This window comes from Nelumbo nucifera, chromosome 4 (assembly GCF_055504915.1).
Source record: "Nelumbo nucifera cultivar China Antique chromosome 4, China Antique-T2T, whole genome shotgun sequence".
Lineage (NCBI taxonomy): Eukaryota > Viridiplantae > Streptophyta > Magnoliopsida > Proteales > Nelumbonaceae > Nelumbo > Nelumbo nucifera.
This window is the reverse complement of record NC_142652.1, coordinates 56,207,433-56,223,113: the sequence shown is the minus strand read 5'-3', so window position 1 is coordinate 56,223,113 and position 15,681 is coordinate 56,207,433. Positions and strand designations below refer to the sequence as shown.

At 39.8% G+C, this 15,681-nt stretch overlaps 1 protein-coding gene across 1 annotated transcript in view; it reads left to right on the top strand.

Moving 5' to 3' along the window:
- Window positions 1-15,681, top strand: part of LOC104610147 (Noc2p family) — a 35,204-nt gene that overhangs the window by 8,960 nt on the left and 10,563 nt on the right. The window contains exons 5-8 of the mRNA XM_010276636.3: window positions 1,506-1,808; window positions 2,425-2,754; window positions 2,836-3,042; window positions 3,244-3,330. Coding sequence (XP_010274938.1) covers window positions 1,506-1,808; window positions 2,425-2,754; window positions 2,836-3,042; window positions 3,244-3,330 — 927 coding nt within the window. The remainder of the gene's footprint in view (window positions 1-1,505; window positions 1,809-2,424; window positions 2,755-2,835; window positions 3,043-3,243; window positions 3,331-15,681) is intronic.

Here is a 15,681-nt window from a genome sequence, read left to right as displayed (position 1 = left end):
TGATTTATCAACTTCAACAACCAGTTTACTGGACCACTCTCCTTTATCTTGTGATAACAAAATTGCCGCTCTGTTTCCATCTTGCATCACAGTAGGGGCCAATTGGTTGGGGGGTTCCAGGTCCACTTCTGTCTTCGAGAGATCCTCTCTTGTCTTCTTTTCCAAGCCTTTTTCCTTTTTCCTTTTTCATTTTCATTCTAGACATAAATTCTCTTAGAGCCTTGATTATTTCAGTCCACCCTTGGCTCTTTCTTCCTTCCGGGAATCAGAACATTTGCTTCCTGGTACTATTAAAATGCTCTGAGAGAGTTATGAAGATTTTTTTTTTTTATTTTTTTATTTTTTCCTGCATTCCACCACATACCTCTTTCCCATCTCTGTTAGGAATTCTTTCCAGCACCTATCCTTTCCTTTTGTACTCGCTGCAGCTACAAAATCTGTGAGCCACTCTACCACATTCAGTCCTACCAACATCTCCGTGGCCAGCTTAGCTTCCCTGATTTTCAAGCTAAACTGCCCTCTGATTCTTAGTTCTTCCAACAGAAAGTTCTTCGCCTCCACCTTGAGATACTTTCTCCATCGACTTGCCTCCACGAAGTTCTTCTCCTCCTCCATCTCCTCCTCTTTTGACCTTACTATTTCCTTACTAGAAAAAGATTTCCTGCACTTCACACTCAAATCAGACTTCACACTCAAATCTGATCACCCCTTATTGTACCATAGCCATATTTCCTTAATAATTTTTCATAATTTTCATAAGAAAAGTATAGAGTACATGTTAAAGTATAGAAAGTCAACATATTCATGAGAAGAAAAAAAAGAAGGAAAAGAAAATTCAAAAAATATAGGGGCTGAACTCTTATTTTTGTTATAGGAAAAGAAGAAAAAGACAGTATGTTGTTATAGTAGTAGTAGATATTCCCAAAGGGTGACCGTACAGACCCTTTTTACATAACCAGTCTTTATCCACCTTCAATTGCTCTGATCTCCTTCAATGTGTTTCTGTAGTGCCACATTCCCATGTTATTTTTCATCCATCCCACTACAACCTTTGGATCTCCTTCCGCGGTTAAGCTTGTGATGTTTAGTAGCCTACTCAATCTTATTCCTTGTGGTTGGATTGCTAGGAATTCTGCTCCTGTGAAGTTTCCAATGCCTTTTGGGCATGAGAATATGGTTTTGATGCAGCCATTACAGTATCTAATGACATTTTCTATGCTTGAAGGCCCAGGATTTATCAAGCCCCAGACAACTCCTCACTGTAGCCATTGGTTGTCATTCCTGATCAATTAACATGTGCACCATTTTACAGGACAGATGTTGTCAGGATGCATTGGGTCATTAACCCTCCCAAATGTCTCAAAATGTTGCTTTTTTTTGATGAACAGTAAAATTAATGCTTAAGTTAATAGCTCAAATTGCAAGACAGGCCTTAAATTGGATTCTTTTTTCCTTTTCTTTTTCAAGTAGTTGCTTTTAAATGGCTTAGGACTTTATTTTTGCAGGTTACTCTTCACTTCTGGGGTACAGGTGGAGGGGCCCTTCCTGTTGTTTCCTTTCTATTTATAAGAGATTTATGCATTCGGTTGGGTGCAGATTGCTTAGATGAATACTTCAAAGGAATATACAAGGCCTATGTTTTAAATTGCCGGTTTGTAAATGCAACGACATTGCAGCATATTCAGTTTCTTGGGAATTGTGTCATTGAACTTTACGGGGTGGACCTACAAACTGCGTATCAGCATGCCTTTGTTTTCATTCGGCAGTTGGCAATGATTTTACGAGAGGCATATACGATTAAGAAGAAGGTAATTTCCCATAACTAGGTTGCTCTCCTATGCTGATGCAGTTTAGTCCTTTGTGGTTTACTGTTTTTATTACTAGGTTTATCATCTTGAGAGAAGCCATTGCTTGGAGCAATGGTAAAAATAAGACTGGTAAACTTGAGAACGCAAGTTTGTGTCTGAGTATGACCACTTTTTGGTAAAAATGCCAGAGATAGGTCCTTATCCAATCCACCCTCCCAAGACCCTGGATAACTGAGACTAGCTATAATGTAGTTACGGTTTATCACATTCTCATGAAATCAATGCTGTTTTTCTTTCATCTCTTCAATTAATTATGTCTCACATCCCTTTGTAGTTTTTCTTTGTTATTGTCAATTTATCCTTTATTTCAGATTTAACTTTTCTTATCTATTGAGCTTCTACTCCTGAAGTAATGGCACAGTAGGTAATTAGATATCAAAATTTGCCTGATTTTATTTCATCAAAATAGCACTCTATATTTTAGAAGTTAGGATCTATAATAAGTTCCCGTATTCCAATGGATGAACTTTTATTTGCTTTCCACTTCTGCGTTTGTGCATGTGTTTTGTGTATAATGGCAATTATGATTTCCTAGTTTCATGTTTGTGTATTGTAGGAATCAGTTTTGAAAGTTTATGAATGGAAGTTCATGAATTGCCTTGAGCTCTGGACTGGGGCTGTTTGTGCCTACAGTTCTGAGGCAGACTTTCGTCCACTTGCATACCCACTGACACAAATAATTTCTGGGGTGGCTCGTTTGCTTCCAAGTGCACGTTATTTCCCTCTGAGGTTGAAGTGCGTTAGAATGCTTAATCGAATTGCAGCTTCTATGGGTACTTTTATCCCTGTTTCCATGCTGCTTTTGGATATGCTGGAAATGAAAGAACTGAATAGACCACCAACAGGGGGTGTTGGCAAAGCTGTAGATTTGCGTACCTTGTTGAAGGTATATTTTGTGTGGGCTTGTGCTGTAAGCCATCATAGCATGTAAACTAGGCTAATTGAATATGGGGAAAATTTGTTGCAGGTAAGCAAGCCAACATTAAAGACACGTGCATTTCAGGAGGCATGTGTTTTCTCTGTGGTTGAAGAGATTGCTGAACATTTGGCTCAATGGAGCTATTCTGTTGCTTTCTTTGAGTTGGCATTTATTCCAACTGTCCGGTTACGAAGCTTTTGTAAGACTACCAAAGCTGAGAGGTTTCGCCGGGAAATGAGACAGCTCATTCGTCAGGTATCTTTATGTTTTCTTTTTATTATGCAAACTTGGGGAGTAAAGGTGGGACTTGATCCCTGGCCAGTGGGTCTACAGCCACTGACTTTACTAGATGAGCCAGCTGGAATTTTCGGGTTTTTTATGTGTTCTGAGTGGCTTGTCTAATTTATTTTATTAATTTATGATTCTCCTTAAGAGTGGCTCCTTTGATTTTTGCAGATTGAGTCCAATATTGAGTTTACAAATGCAAAGCGTGTGACCATTTCATTTTCACCAAATGATCCAGCTGCAGCATCCTTTCTTGAGGTTTGCATCACCATGTTCACTTCTTATTCTAGTCTCTGGGCTAGGCATAGGTGCCCTGAGAGCTATTATATCCTGGTAGCTTGATACATTTTAACAGATTTGGTATTTATTATAAGAAACTTCATAAATATTTTGTTTATTAGAATTTAGGAGAATAAATTACAAGTACTGGAAAGGATCTTAGAAAACTAAATTTTGATGGTTTGGTTTTAGAAAATCTGAAATTTGGTTTCCATTTGTTCCTTCTGTATATATTTTTTTTCCTTTTTGGTTCATGGTCATCTCAATCTCTGGGTATGACTGATATCTTGTACTCTTTTCAGCTTCAATAATAAATCTGTTTTGTTATTCATAAGATATAGTGGATAAGACATTCATACCTGTATTTATGTGCTATGTTTTGGTAAGTGGAAGTGAAAGACAACTAAGAAGGCAGATCCCAACCGTTTCTGATTATGACCATCTAAATCTTCTCCTAATTCTGTTGAAGTTAAGGCTATGTTTGGTTTCAAGGAAAAGGTAGGGAAAGGAAGGGAAAGATATCAAACCTATAGAAGGTTGGTAAAGGTTTCCTTGCCTTTCCTTTCCTTTCCCTACTTTTTCCTTCAAACCAAACATAGCCTAAGGGTCTGTTGTCAATGATCTGCCACTTTGCTCTTATATTTCTTTCCTTTCCTTTCTGTTATCACTCAAGCTTTCCTTCACCCTGCTCCATCTTCCCTCCTACTTCAACATTTTTTTCCTTGTTTTGTTCTCATCACTATCCTTTTATTGTTATTACCTTCATTTTCCTGTTCATTGAAACTAAAAGATTTACTTCCATCACTTTTCTTCTTTTGGCAATTAGATGCTAAAATCATGGAGGCAGTTCTTGCTTCCTCTGGAAATGGTTAGTAGAAATTGCTGATAACTAATTCTGATGTATGCTTTGTGAAGAAAAGTAGTAGAAACTGAAAGGTTTCAGCAAGAGAGAAAGAGAGAGAAGAAGAAAAGAGAGTGTGATGTTGCCAGAATTGAATAGATCTGGCTGCCAACCCCTCTTGATTTATATACTTAAAATAAAAGAATGAAACATTACAAAAATACCCTTAGTAGGGCGGCTACTCTAAGTAGCTGAATAGTCACAACTTAAAATAACATAAACTAATCGGCCTAAGGCCCAATAACTTCCTAACTTAATAACTTAAATAAAATAAATCAAAGCTGGGCCCAATAACTTAAAATCTGCCCAAACTCAACACTCCCCCTCAAGTTGGGAATAAATGTCACACATTCCCAACTTGCGTAGATCATGCTCCACCTTGTTTCTTGCAACACCTTTTGTAAGAACATCAACAAGCTGCAAATCAAAAGCAATGTAGGAGACAAACTTCCTCTGAAGTCACCCTTTCTCTTATGAAATGTTTGTCCATTTCAATGTGCTTTGTCTTGTCATGCTAAACTGGGTTGTGGGCAATGTTAATTGTTGCCTGATTATCACAGTACAACATCATAGGTTCTTCTGCCTCAATACCAATTTCTCCTAACAAGGAACGGATCCAGAGAAGCTCTGAAACTCCATTTGCCATGGCCCTGTATTCAACTTGTGCACTTGACCTTGCCACAACTGTTTGTTTCTTACTTTTCTACGAAACTAGATTGCCCCCAACAAGAGTGCAAACTCCTAATGTAGATCTCCTGTCATCAAGGCATCCTGCCCAATCAGCATCTATGTAAGCCTCTAGCTTTAACTGTCCATGGTCAGCAAATAGTATGCCTCTGCCTGGGTGTCCCTTCAGATAAGCAAGAATTCTATCAACAACCTCCCAATGCTGGACTCGTGGGGCATGCATGTATTGACTCACCACACTTACTGCATAAGAGATGTCTGGTCTTGTCATACATAAATATAGTAGCCGCCCCACAAGTCCTGATATCTCCCATTGTCTTTCATTAGCTCACCTTCTAATGCATTAATTCTGTGATTTTGATCAATAGGAGTACTGACTGCCTTTATTCCAAGTTTCCCTGTTTCTTGTAAAAGGTCTAGAACATACTTCCTCTAAGAAATAAAAATTCCATGCTTTGATCTTGCAACTTCAATGCCCAAGAAATACCTCAACTTCCCAAGATCCTTAATTTCAAATTCTTTGTGCAGTTTCTTCTTCAAACTGTCAATCTCACTCAGGTCATTTCCTGTAACTACAATGTCATCCACATAAACTATCAAAACCGACACCAGGGACCCCCTTCGCTTCACAAACAAAGTATGGCCTGATTGAGTCTGAGTATAACCAAAAGCAATCAAGGCCTTCTTGAACCTGTCAAACAATGCTCTGGGAGATTGTTTTAAACCATAAAGAGACTTCTTCAATCTGCATTCCTTCCCCTTTTCAGCATCACTTAGAAACCAACAGGAAGATCCATATACACTTCTTCTTGTAGATTTCCATAAAGAAAGGCATTTTTTACATTTAGTTGGAAAAGAGGCCAAGAGCATGTAACAGCAAGAGAGAAGGATCCGGACAGAAGTCATTTTTGCAACTGGTGCAAAAGTCTGTAAGTAATCAATGCCATAGGTTTGAGTGTACCCTTTTGCAACCAGTCTAGCCTTATACCTTTCTATGCTTCCATCTGCCTTGTATTTAACTGTATAAACCCATCTGCATCCAACAATCTCCTTGCTCTCTGGTAGATCTACAATCTCCCACGTCTGATTCTTAATTAAAGCTGCAATTTCTTCCTGCATAGCTGTCTTCCACTCGGGTTTGAAGAGAGCCTCACTGACACCCTTGGGTATAGACACAGAGTCGAGGGAAGAAAGGAAGGCACGATAAGAAGGAGAAAGTCCACTGTAGGAGAGATACTATGAGATACAATGGGCAATACACTTTCTCTTCCCTTTTCTGAGTGCAATAGGAAGGTCCAGGTCATTTATAATGGGGTTAGTGGTTTCAATAGGAATTGAAACATCAGAGGGATCAAGAGGAATACCCGAGTCCGTGTCAGCCGAATCTGGAGTCTCCAAGGAACCGATAGGAAGTGATGTGGGTCCTTCTGTTGTGGAATCAACCTCCCTGTGAAGTCGAAAGCGCTGTCGTGAGAAACAGGACACAAGGGAGGTGGTAAAGTAGGTGATATAGGAGGATTAGACACAAGAGAGTCAGACACAGGAGTGGACTTAGGGATTGGAACCGGAAGAGGAATAGACCGCTCACTTCCTTCCCCAAAACACTCCCCCTGAGAAGAATCCTTCTAGAAGAAAGGTGTGGACTCAAAAAAGGTGAGTCCTTCTAGAAGAATCCTTCTAGAAGAATCCTTCTAGACCAACTCCCAAAGATTGGATCATAGCAACGGTATCCTTTCTGATTTTCTGCATACCCAAGGAAAACACACTTCTTTGCCTTCGGATCAAGCTTCGAGCAGTGAGGACCAAGAACATGAGCAAAGCAAACACAACCAAAAACCCTGAGAGAGATGTGGACATCTCCCCGTCAGGAAAAAGGAGGCACGGTAGATGTGATCATTAGAAAGATTGCTGTGAGAACTGTGTCACCCCAAAAATGAATTGGAACAGTAGATGTGATCATCATGCTCCTTGCAATCTCAACAATGTGTCTGTTATTCCTTTCTGTTACACCATTTTGCTGTGGACTGTAAGAATAACTGCTCTGATGAATTACTCCATACTCTAATAGATATGAAGCAAGGTTCTTCTCAAAATATTCCTTGGCATTGTCTGATTTGAACACCTTCACTCCTACCCAAACTGTGTTAGCACCATCTAATCAAACTGTGAACCAAGGACGGTACTTCATCACGGGATCTCATCAAGTAAATCCAAGAATACCGAGAAAAATCATCCACAAATAAAAGAAAATATCGTTAGCCACTCATAGAAGGAACATGGTATGGTCCTCACACATCAGTATGAATAACATCAAAAGCAGATGAACACCTTTAATTACTAGATTTAAATGAATGTCTACAATGTTTTCCAAGCTGACAACTTTCACACTCTAAGCTAGACAAGTTAGCAGACTTAAATAACTTTGGAAACAAGAAATGCAAAGAAGGAAAAGACAAATGTCTCAAACGATTATGCCAAAGCATAATCTGACCCACAGACTTTGACTCAAAATCCCTGCTAACATGATGACTTTGATGATGAGGAAGCGCATCCAGAAGGTAGATTCCATTCACCTTACGACCCCTCCCAATCATCCTCTTTGAAACCAGATCCTGCAAAACACAATGGCTAGGAGAAAAAATCACTGAGCAATTCAAGTTCTTAGTTAGACTACTAACAAATAATAAGTTAGTACTCAATCTGGGTACATGAAGGACAGAGGGTAGGGAAATGAAATCAGTAATCTTGACAGACCCTTTCCCAGCAATGGGAACGTGGGATCCATCGGCTGTGGAAACTCAGTCTCTGCCAGAGCAGAGTTGGTAAGAAGAGAAAATAGTGGAACTGTGGGTCATATGCTCTGAGGCTCCAGAATCTATAATCCAAGGAGGTCCCTCCTTACCTGTAGTAGAAACATAGTTTGCAGTGGCATGTGGACTACCTCCTGTATGAGCAAAGAAAGTAGAATGTCCACCACCAGAACCACCTATACCTAGCTGTCCACTTGATAACGGATTAGGGCTGACTGTATCTTGCTGATTTAGTAATTGCCCATATCTCTCAAGTTCGGCCCTTACCGCAACAGCTGCAACAGACTCCAAAGTAGCTGTAGTAGGAGGGCTAGGTAAGTCACCAGTGACTGCCATGTTAACATTTTCCTTCTTGTTTTTGAGTCTATTCGGTGCAAGGTGAGGATGAAGCTTCCAGCCAATGTTTTAAAACACGGAGGCGTTCACACTACCTAGAGGCGTAAGGCGTAGTTCAGAACGCAAGAGGCGTAAGCCTCCCTCTTTCTTTTTCCTTCCTTTCCCTTTCTTTTCTTTTCTTTTCCTTTCATTTCCTTTTTTTTCTGTCTTTTTATATCAGATGTGCATGAGGCATACGCCTCATGAAAAAAGCGCAAGAGGCATACGCCTTAGAGGTGTCAACGCCTCTGGCATATGCCTCAGGGCGTTTTGGGAGTGCCTCGCCTAGAGGCACGCCTCCAAGCGTACGCCTCCCACGCCTTTTAAAACACTACTTCCAGTAGGTATCTCTCGTGTTTTTAGGCTTCTTACAGTAATCACAGATTAGGTCCTTATCTTCCTTCTTGATTTCATTGCCACCCCGGTCTCCACTATGTTTAGGTTTCACAATACTGACCATGGCTGACTGGTCAAGACCCGAATTCTTTATCATTACATTCCTCCTACTCTCTTCCCCTGATACAAAGTTATATGCTTGAGAGAGAGTAACACTATCCCTGGAAAGGATATGTTGCCTTGCAATGTCATATTCGGGATTAAGACCAGCAATAAGTTCAAAGACTTTATTCTTCTCTAAGAGCTTTTGGTAGGCAGCTGCATCCTTAGTAGTTTCCCAAACCACTGTCTCCAGATGGTCAATCTTCTGCCATAGGGTTTTAAGGGCCTAAAAATAAACAACAATAGGTTTATCTCCCTGTCTAGTAGCAATAATTTGGTTCCTCAACTGTAGGCCCTAGCAACATTTTCACTTTGAGTATGTTTTTGCAACCCCATCCCAAATTTCCTTAGTTGTATTTGCCCACAAAAAGTTTTTACTTATATAGGGCAGCATAAAATTGCACAGTCAAGTCATTACCATATAATTTTCCTGTACCCACCAGGAGCTGTTAATCTCGGGTTTCACTTCCTTAGCAGTGATATACCCCAACTTCCCAGGAGCACCAATGACCATCTTTGCAGATTGTGACCATTCTAAATAGTTTGTACCATCTAACTTAAATGTAGTGATGGTCCCAGCCCTGAAAAGGTCTCCAACACCTCCTCCCCCTTGTCCCATTTCACTTCTCGGTTTGTTTTCAACTCTGTGACCCTCCATTATTTCCAAAAACGGGTTAGAAAATCACTTTGAGATGAATAAAAAAGAAATAATTCCCTTTAGGCACCACACACCCTTCTGGAACCCTAGATGGTCCTCCCACAAAAGGTTCCTTTTTCACGGGTGCGGGAGAAGAGAGAGAAGCAGCAGCTGCTCCCTCCAGAGGCCTCCAAAACAGATGGGACTTGAACCACCCCCTTCAGAAAACTCCAAGTAACCCTAAAAAATTAGGGCGCCACTTCCTTGGTCAAAATTAAAGAGTCCTACAAAAACAGGACTCTCCCCCTTTCTCCAGTTCTTCCTGAATTTGATGGGAAACCCTAGACTGGCTACAGGAAAAAACAGATCCACCAAAAAATCCAAAAACTGGGCTTATCTGAGGTCTTCGATCAGCCTCTCATATAACTATGTAGTCGGCCGATCTAGGGCTGCATAATAGAGCAGCTCAAGAAACCTTCGGCCTGCTCTAATACCAAGTAGAAATTGCTGATAACTAATTCTGATGTATTCTTTGTGAAGAAAAGTAGTAGAAACTGAAAGGTTTCAGCAAGAGAGAAAGAGAGAGAAGAAGAAATGAGAGTGGGATGTCGCCAGAACTGAATAGATCTGGCCGCCAATCCCTCTTGATTTATATACTTCAAATAAAAGAATGAAACATTACAAAACTACCCTTAGTAGGGTGGCTACTCTAAGTAGCTGAACAGTCACAACTTAAAATAACATAAACTAATGGGCCTAAGGCCCAAGAACTTCCTAACTTAATAACTGAAATAAAATAAAACAAAGCTGGGTCCAATAACTTAAAATCTGCCCAAACTCAACAGGTTTTGTGGTTGAATCATTGGGGAGCAAACAAAGATGGAATAAATATGCAGAGAAAGGCATGTACTACTTTGCTTAGATGATAATCAATAATGACAGGAATATACACCTTGTGTTAATTGGACTGTTTTTTTTGGCAAAGGCGAGAGGAAGTTGATTGTCATACTGACAGGAAAATGCAATTGGTTGGATAATGTCTTGGGGAATCTTAAAAGAATTGTAGATGGAGAGGGAGGTGAACCAAAAGGAATTCCAAGGAGTGATTTTTGGTGAAGCAAGAAATACTTTTGAGTTTTGAAGATTGAAGATTGAAGATTTGGATTTGCATCCTCAGGGGAAAATCCTATAAAAGTAAACTCCTTGAGATGAATTGTCACACCTGTGCAATCAAAAGCTCCTTGGCTGTTTCAATGATAATGTTTGGATCCTTACCATATGGCTATATGGGGGGAGGTGATATGCGAAATGGAAGAAAGCCGAGCTGGGACATCTTGAAACAAAATCTCATTACAATTTTAACACTATCATTTAATGATTTCTGCTCTTCTCTATGGAGACAACAAGATGGTGGTGATATGCAGTGAATGCTGAAATCTTTGGGGGTTTCACTATGAGAGGGAGATTTAAGCTATTCAAGTCGAACCCTAGCATGAATGCTGAAAGTTGGGAAGAGCAGGATGTGGACATGCATGTTTGAGGTTTATCTTCCCTTTTATGGAATCTGGCTACACCTAAGCTAATTAGGGGCGTGTGTGATAAATTCTCAAAGCTAATTAAGCAAGATGAAAACCTTGTCAAGACGTAAATGCTCCGAAGAGTGGCCATGAAAGAGTTTCAGAATGGTTCAAGGCTCCAAGAATTGTGGAGGTAGTGCAGGGGAGGGGATTTTCAGAATCAGGATCAACATTTGGAACCCTGACCAGACAGAGGTAACATCCTCTCTGATGCCAGCGATTTATAAACAATTGAATTCATCATCGGTGTTGAAGATGACGACTGAGGAAGCGTCTGAAACTTGAAAGAAAAATGTCAATATTTCGAATCAGATGAAATCTGCAAAATTGAATATGCCTTACCTACCAAAGCAAGAAAAATTGAAGTGTAGTAGAAGGCTTGAACAGTTGTGGGTGCAAATCAAGTGGGCTGGGCTAGAATTGATCATTTTCAGCCCAGCCTGAAAATTCTGGGTTTGGGCCTAGGTTGTGTGTAGGTTGACTTGGGTCTGCATTGGGCCAAAAAATTTCTGGGGTAGGCCTGGGCCCAGCTATATATATATATATATAGGGGCTAGAGTTGATAATTATCAGCCCTGGCCTGGAATTTTGGGCTTGGACCTAGGTCTAGGTTTTGTGTTTAGGTCTGGCTTGGGCCTGCATCAGGCCCAAAAATTTCTGGTAGGCCTGCGACCAACACCTCAGGCCTGGCCCGGCCTGCAATGCACATATATATTATATCATATTATGTAATATAAAATATAATGCCCATACTTGTCTTGGTGTCATAAAAGTTAAACTAGAATTTTAATAGTATCATGATTGCAAATGGTGATTGTCCAAATATTTTTTTTTGATCAATAACACAATTCATTAATTATCACAATAAACTTATAAAGGGGAAGACAAACTTTCTTATCTTCCAAAATCAGCTTGAGCCCCAAGAAAGGAAACAAGAGAGAAAGGACAAAAAGAAAATTTAAATTACATCTGTGTCCAGAACATTGAAACCCTGTCCACCCCTTGCTTAGCTAACCCATCAGCAAAAGAATTAGCTGATCTTTTTACCCAACTGATTTTAACTTCCATTTCTCGAACCAGCCATCTGACTTTCCTCCTCACATTGCTATAACTCCATAAACCACTGTCGTCTTTATTCAGCCACCCTACCACCACCTCCGAATCCCCTTCAATTATGAGTTTTTTGATATCCATCTCCCTAGCTTTCTGGACTCCTACCGTAACTGATTGGATCTCAGCTCTGAGAGAGTCACCCACTCCAATTGGGCCTGAGAACATGACAGAAACAACCCCATTCTCATGCGAATTTTAATCTTTAAATTTAATCACTTAGGTAAGACATTTAAAAATTTATAACAAAAAAAATTCAAAATCTAAATCACCAAACTATTTAAATGTCTTTTTGTATTTTTATCTTTTAAATTTAAATGACATGTTTTTAAAACCTAAATACATGTATTTAAATATAAGATTTTCAAAATCTGAAATCTATAATCTAAATCACACTTATAATCATAGGCTTGGAACTAGGCCCGACTCGGCTTGAGCCCATGCCTACTTGGGCCTGAGCTTACATTTCAGGCCTGGGCCTGGCATAAGGCCCTTAGCATGGGTGCTAAGCTTGGCCCTAAGCATTGGGCCTTAGACTTGAACCTGAACTGAGCTCAAGGTCAAGTGGATCTATCCAACCTAGTGTTTTAAAAGGTGTGGGAGGTGTACACCTGGAGGTGCATCTCTCCCAAAATGCCCCGAGGCATATGCTAGAGGCGCTGACACCTCTGAGACGTACGCCTACGCTTTTTTCATGAGGCGTCCTAGAGGTGTATGCCTCATGCGCCTCATGCACATCTTATATAAAAAGACAAAAAAAAGAAAAAAGAAAAAAAAGTAAAGGAAAGGAAAGGAAAGGAAAGGAAAAAGAAAGGGAAGGGAAAGAAAAAGAAAGAGAAGAAAAAAAAGAGAAAAGGAAAGAAAAGGAAAGGAAAGGGAAGGGAAGAAAAGATAAGGGGAAAGAAAGTGGTTTGCCCCTGCCCCTTTTAACTAATTTTATGCATCTTTATTCTTCTTAATATAAAAGATTTTTGTTAAAAATAAAGAAAAAATGAGATCCCCCCTTACTCTTCATCCTCCTCCTAACCCCCCTCCTCTTAAGGAGGCTTACACCTTGTGTTCGGGTGGCTTATGTTGGAAAGGGATGACAAGGATTATTCCTTGTGGAATCTGAGTCAGAATCTTTCCTGTTTTTTTAGTTATTTATTTTCTTATTTAGGCTGTGATTATTTTCCTTTTTTTAGGTTGTGATGTAGTTTCCTTTTTTTCTTTAAGCTAAATTAGTGGGTTAGTTTCCTAGAATAGCTCCTAGATCAATTCTTAGAAGTTGTATATATTTGTACAGATCTTCTCAATGAAATTAGAACAGAAATCTTCAAACATTTGTTTCTGTTTTCATGGTATCAGAGCCTGCGACAATGTCTGGAACGAGCCATTCTTCATCAACAGTGGACTCAACAGTAGTAGATTCAACCATGAATGCATTGAGATCCCTTGGAACCTCCTTCACCACCTCTGACATAAGCCATTCTCTGCAGATTACCCAACACAAATTAAATGGGTCCAATTTTCGTGAATGGTTTCAACCCGTTTTGTTAGTGATTCGAGGAAAAGGAAAAGTGGGTTACCTTACTTGTGAAATCCCTCCTCCAGCGAGCAGTGATGCGAGTTACAAGACATGGGAAGCTGAAAATTCCATTGTCATGGCGTGGTTAATCAATTCCATGGAGCCGCAAATAGGACGTAGGTATCTGTTTTACAAGAATGCTCACGAAATATGGAAGGCTGTTCAGGAGATGTACTCAGATCTTGGAAACACGTCTCAGTGTTTCGAAATTCGTTCTCTCGTACGGAACACAAGGCATGGATCAATGTCAGTAACAGGGTACTACAACAGGCTGATTGATCTATGGCAAGAAATGGATTTGTTTTATACAATTCCATGGAAGTGTACTGATGATGGAGTACTGTACAATCAAGTCCTTGAGAAAGATCGAGAATTTGATTTTCTTCAAGGACTCGATAAAGACCTGGATGAAGTACGAGGTCGTATTCTTGGAATCAAACCCCTTCCTTCACTTCGTGAGGTGTTCTCTGAGGTTTGACGAGAAGAAAGCAGGAGGAAAGTCATGCTGAACCCATCCTCAAACGGAATCCTAGAGGAATAATTTCAAGGATCTGCACTTGCATCTACTCGGTCTCAACCTCAGAAGAAAAAAGAAAACCACCAGTGGTGTGAACACTGCAAAAAGCCGTATCACACAAAGGAGACTTGCTGGGACATTCATGGAAAACCTCCAGATTGGAAACCACGGAATTAGAGGAAAGGCAACCCTTCAGCTCATGTAGCCGAATTTGCTGAGACAAAGAAGCCTAACACAACAGCTTTCACACCGGAACAAATGGAGATTTTAAGGTCTCTTCTTCACCAGCAATAGATTTCCGAGGCATTAGGTTCTACACCTACAGCAACAATTGCACAACGAGGTAATATCTCATCATCTCTATTATCACGAAAAGATGATCTCAATGACTGGATTGTTGACACCAGTGCATCAGATCATATGACAGGACATCATACAACTTTTTTGAATTATAAAGAATGTGATGGTGAGATAAAAGTCTCATTGGCAAATGGGAATACAATAATTGTGGCTGCAGTTGGAGATGTTTTTTACCAAGGACTTTATTTGAAATCTGTTTTTCATGTTCCGAGTTTAAGATATAATCTCCTTTCTGTTAGTAAGTTAACTAAGGATCAAAATTGTAAAGTAACATTTCTTTGTGATTGTTGTATTTTTCAGGATCCGTCTTCGGGGAAGATGATTGGCAATGTTGAAGAACGACATGGTCTCTACTATCTCACTGATTCTTCTCCAAGGCCAAAACCACATCTATCTCTTTCTGCGTCTAGTTCGTTAAATTCAGATGTAATTCTATGGCACAAACGCTTAGGACATCATAGTTTTCAATATTTGAAACATTTGTATCCAAACTTATTTCTCAATAAAGATCCTTCTTCTTTCCATTGTGAGTCATGTATTCTTGCGAAACAGTCCAGAAAAAATTATCCTATTCACAATTACAAACCTTCCAAACCGTTCCATCTTGTTCACAGTGATATTTGGGGAGCATCACGGGTTGTGGATTTAACAGGCAAGAGATGGTTCATCACCTTCATAGATGACCATACTCGTGCTTGCTGGGTCTATCTCTTGAAGAACAAATCTGATGCCAGGTATGTGTTTCAACAGTTCCATAAAATGATAAAGAATGTGTTCCAATGCAACATTCACATACTCCGCACAGATAATGGGGGAGAGTATTTTGCACAGATTCTTGGAGATTACCTCATTCAGAATGGCATATTTCATCAAAGCTCATGTACATCTACCCCACAACAAAATGGGGTTGCAGAACGAAAAAATCGTCATTTGTTGGAGGTAGCTCGATCACTCATGTTTGCTAGTGCTGTTCCACATCATTTTTGGGGAGAATCTGTATTAACTGCTGCCTATTTAATCAATAGACTTCCATCAAAACCCCTCAAATTCCGTACACCAGTCAGTTGTCTCCAAAAAGAATTCCCTCATATTCGTTTACTCAACTCTCTCCCACCAAAAATATTTGGGTGTTCTGTGTTTGTTCATAATACTAGTCCTACTCGGGGAAAACTTGATCCAAAGGCCATTAAATGTATCTTCATAGGATACTCTCCCACTAAAAAAGGATATAAATGTTACAATCCTGTCACAAAAAAATTCTATGTATCCTATGATGTTACATTCCTGGAAG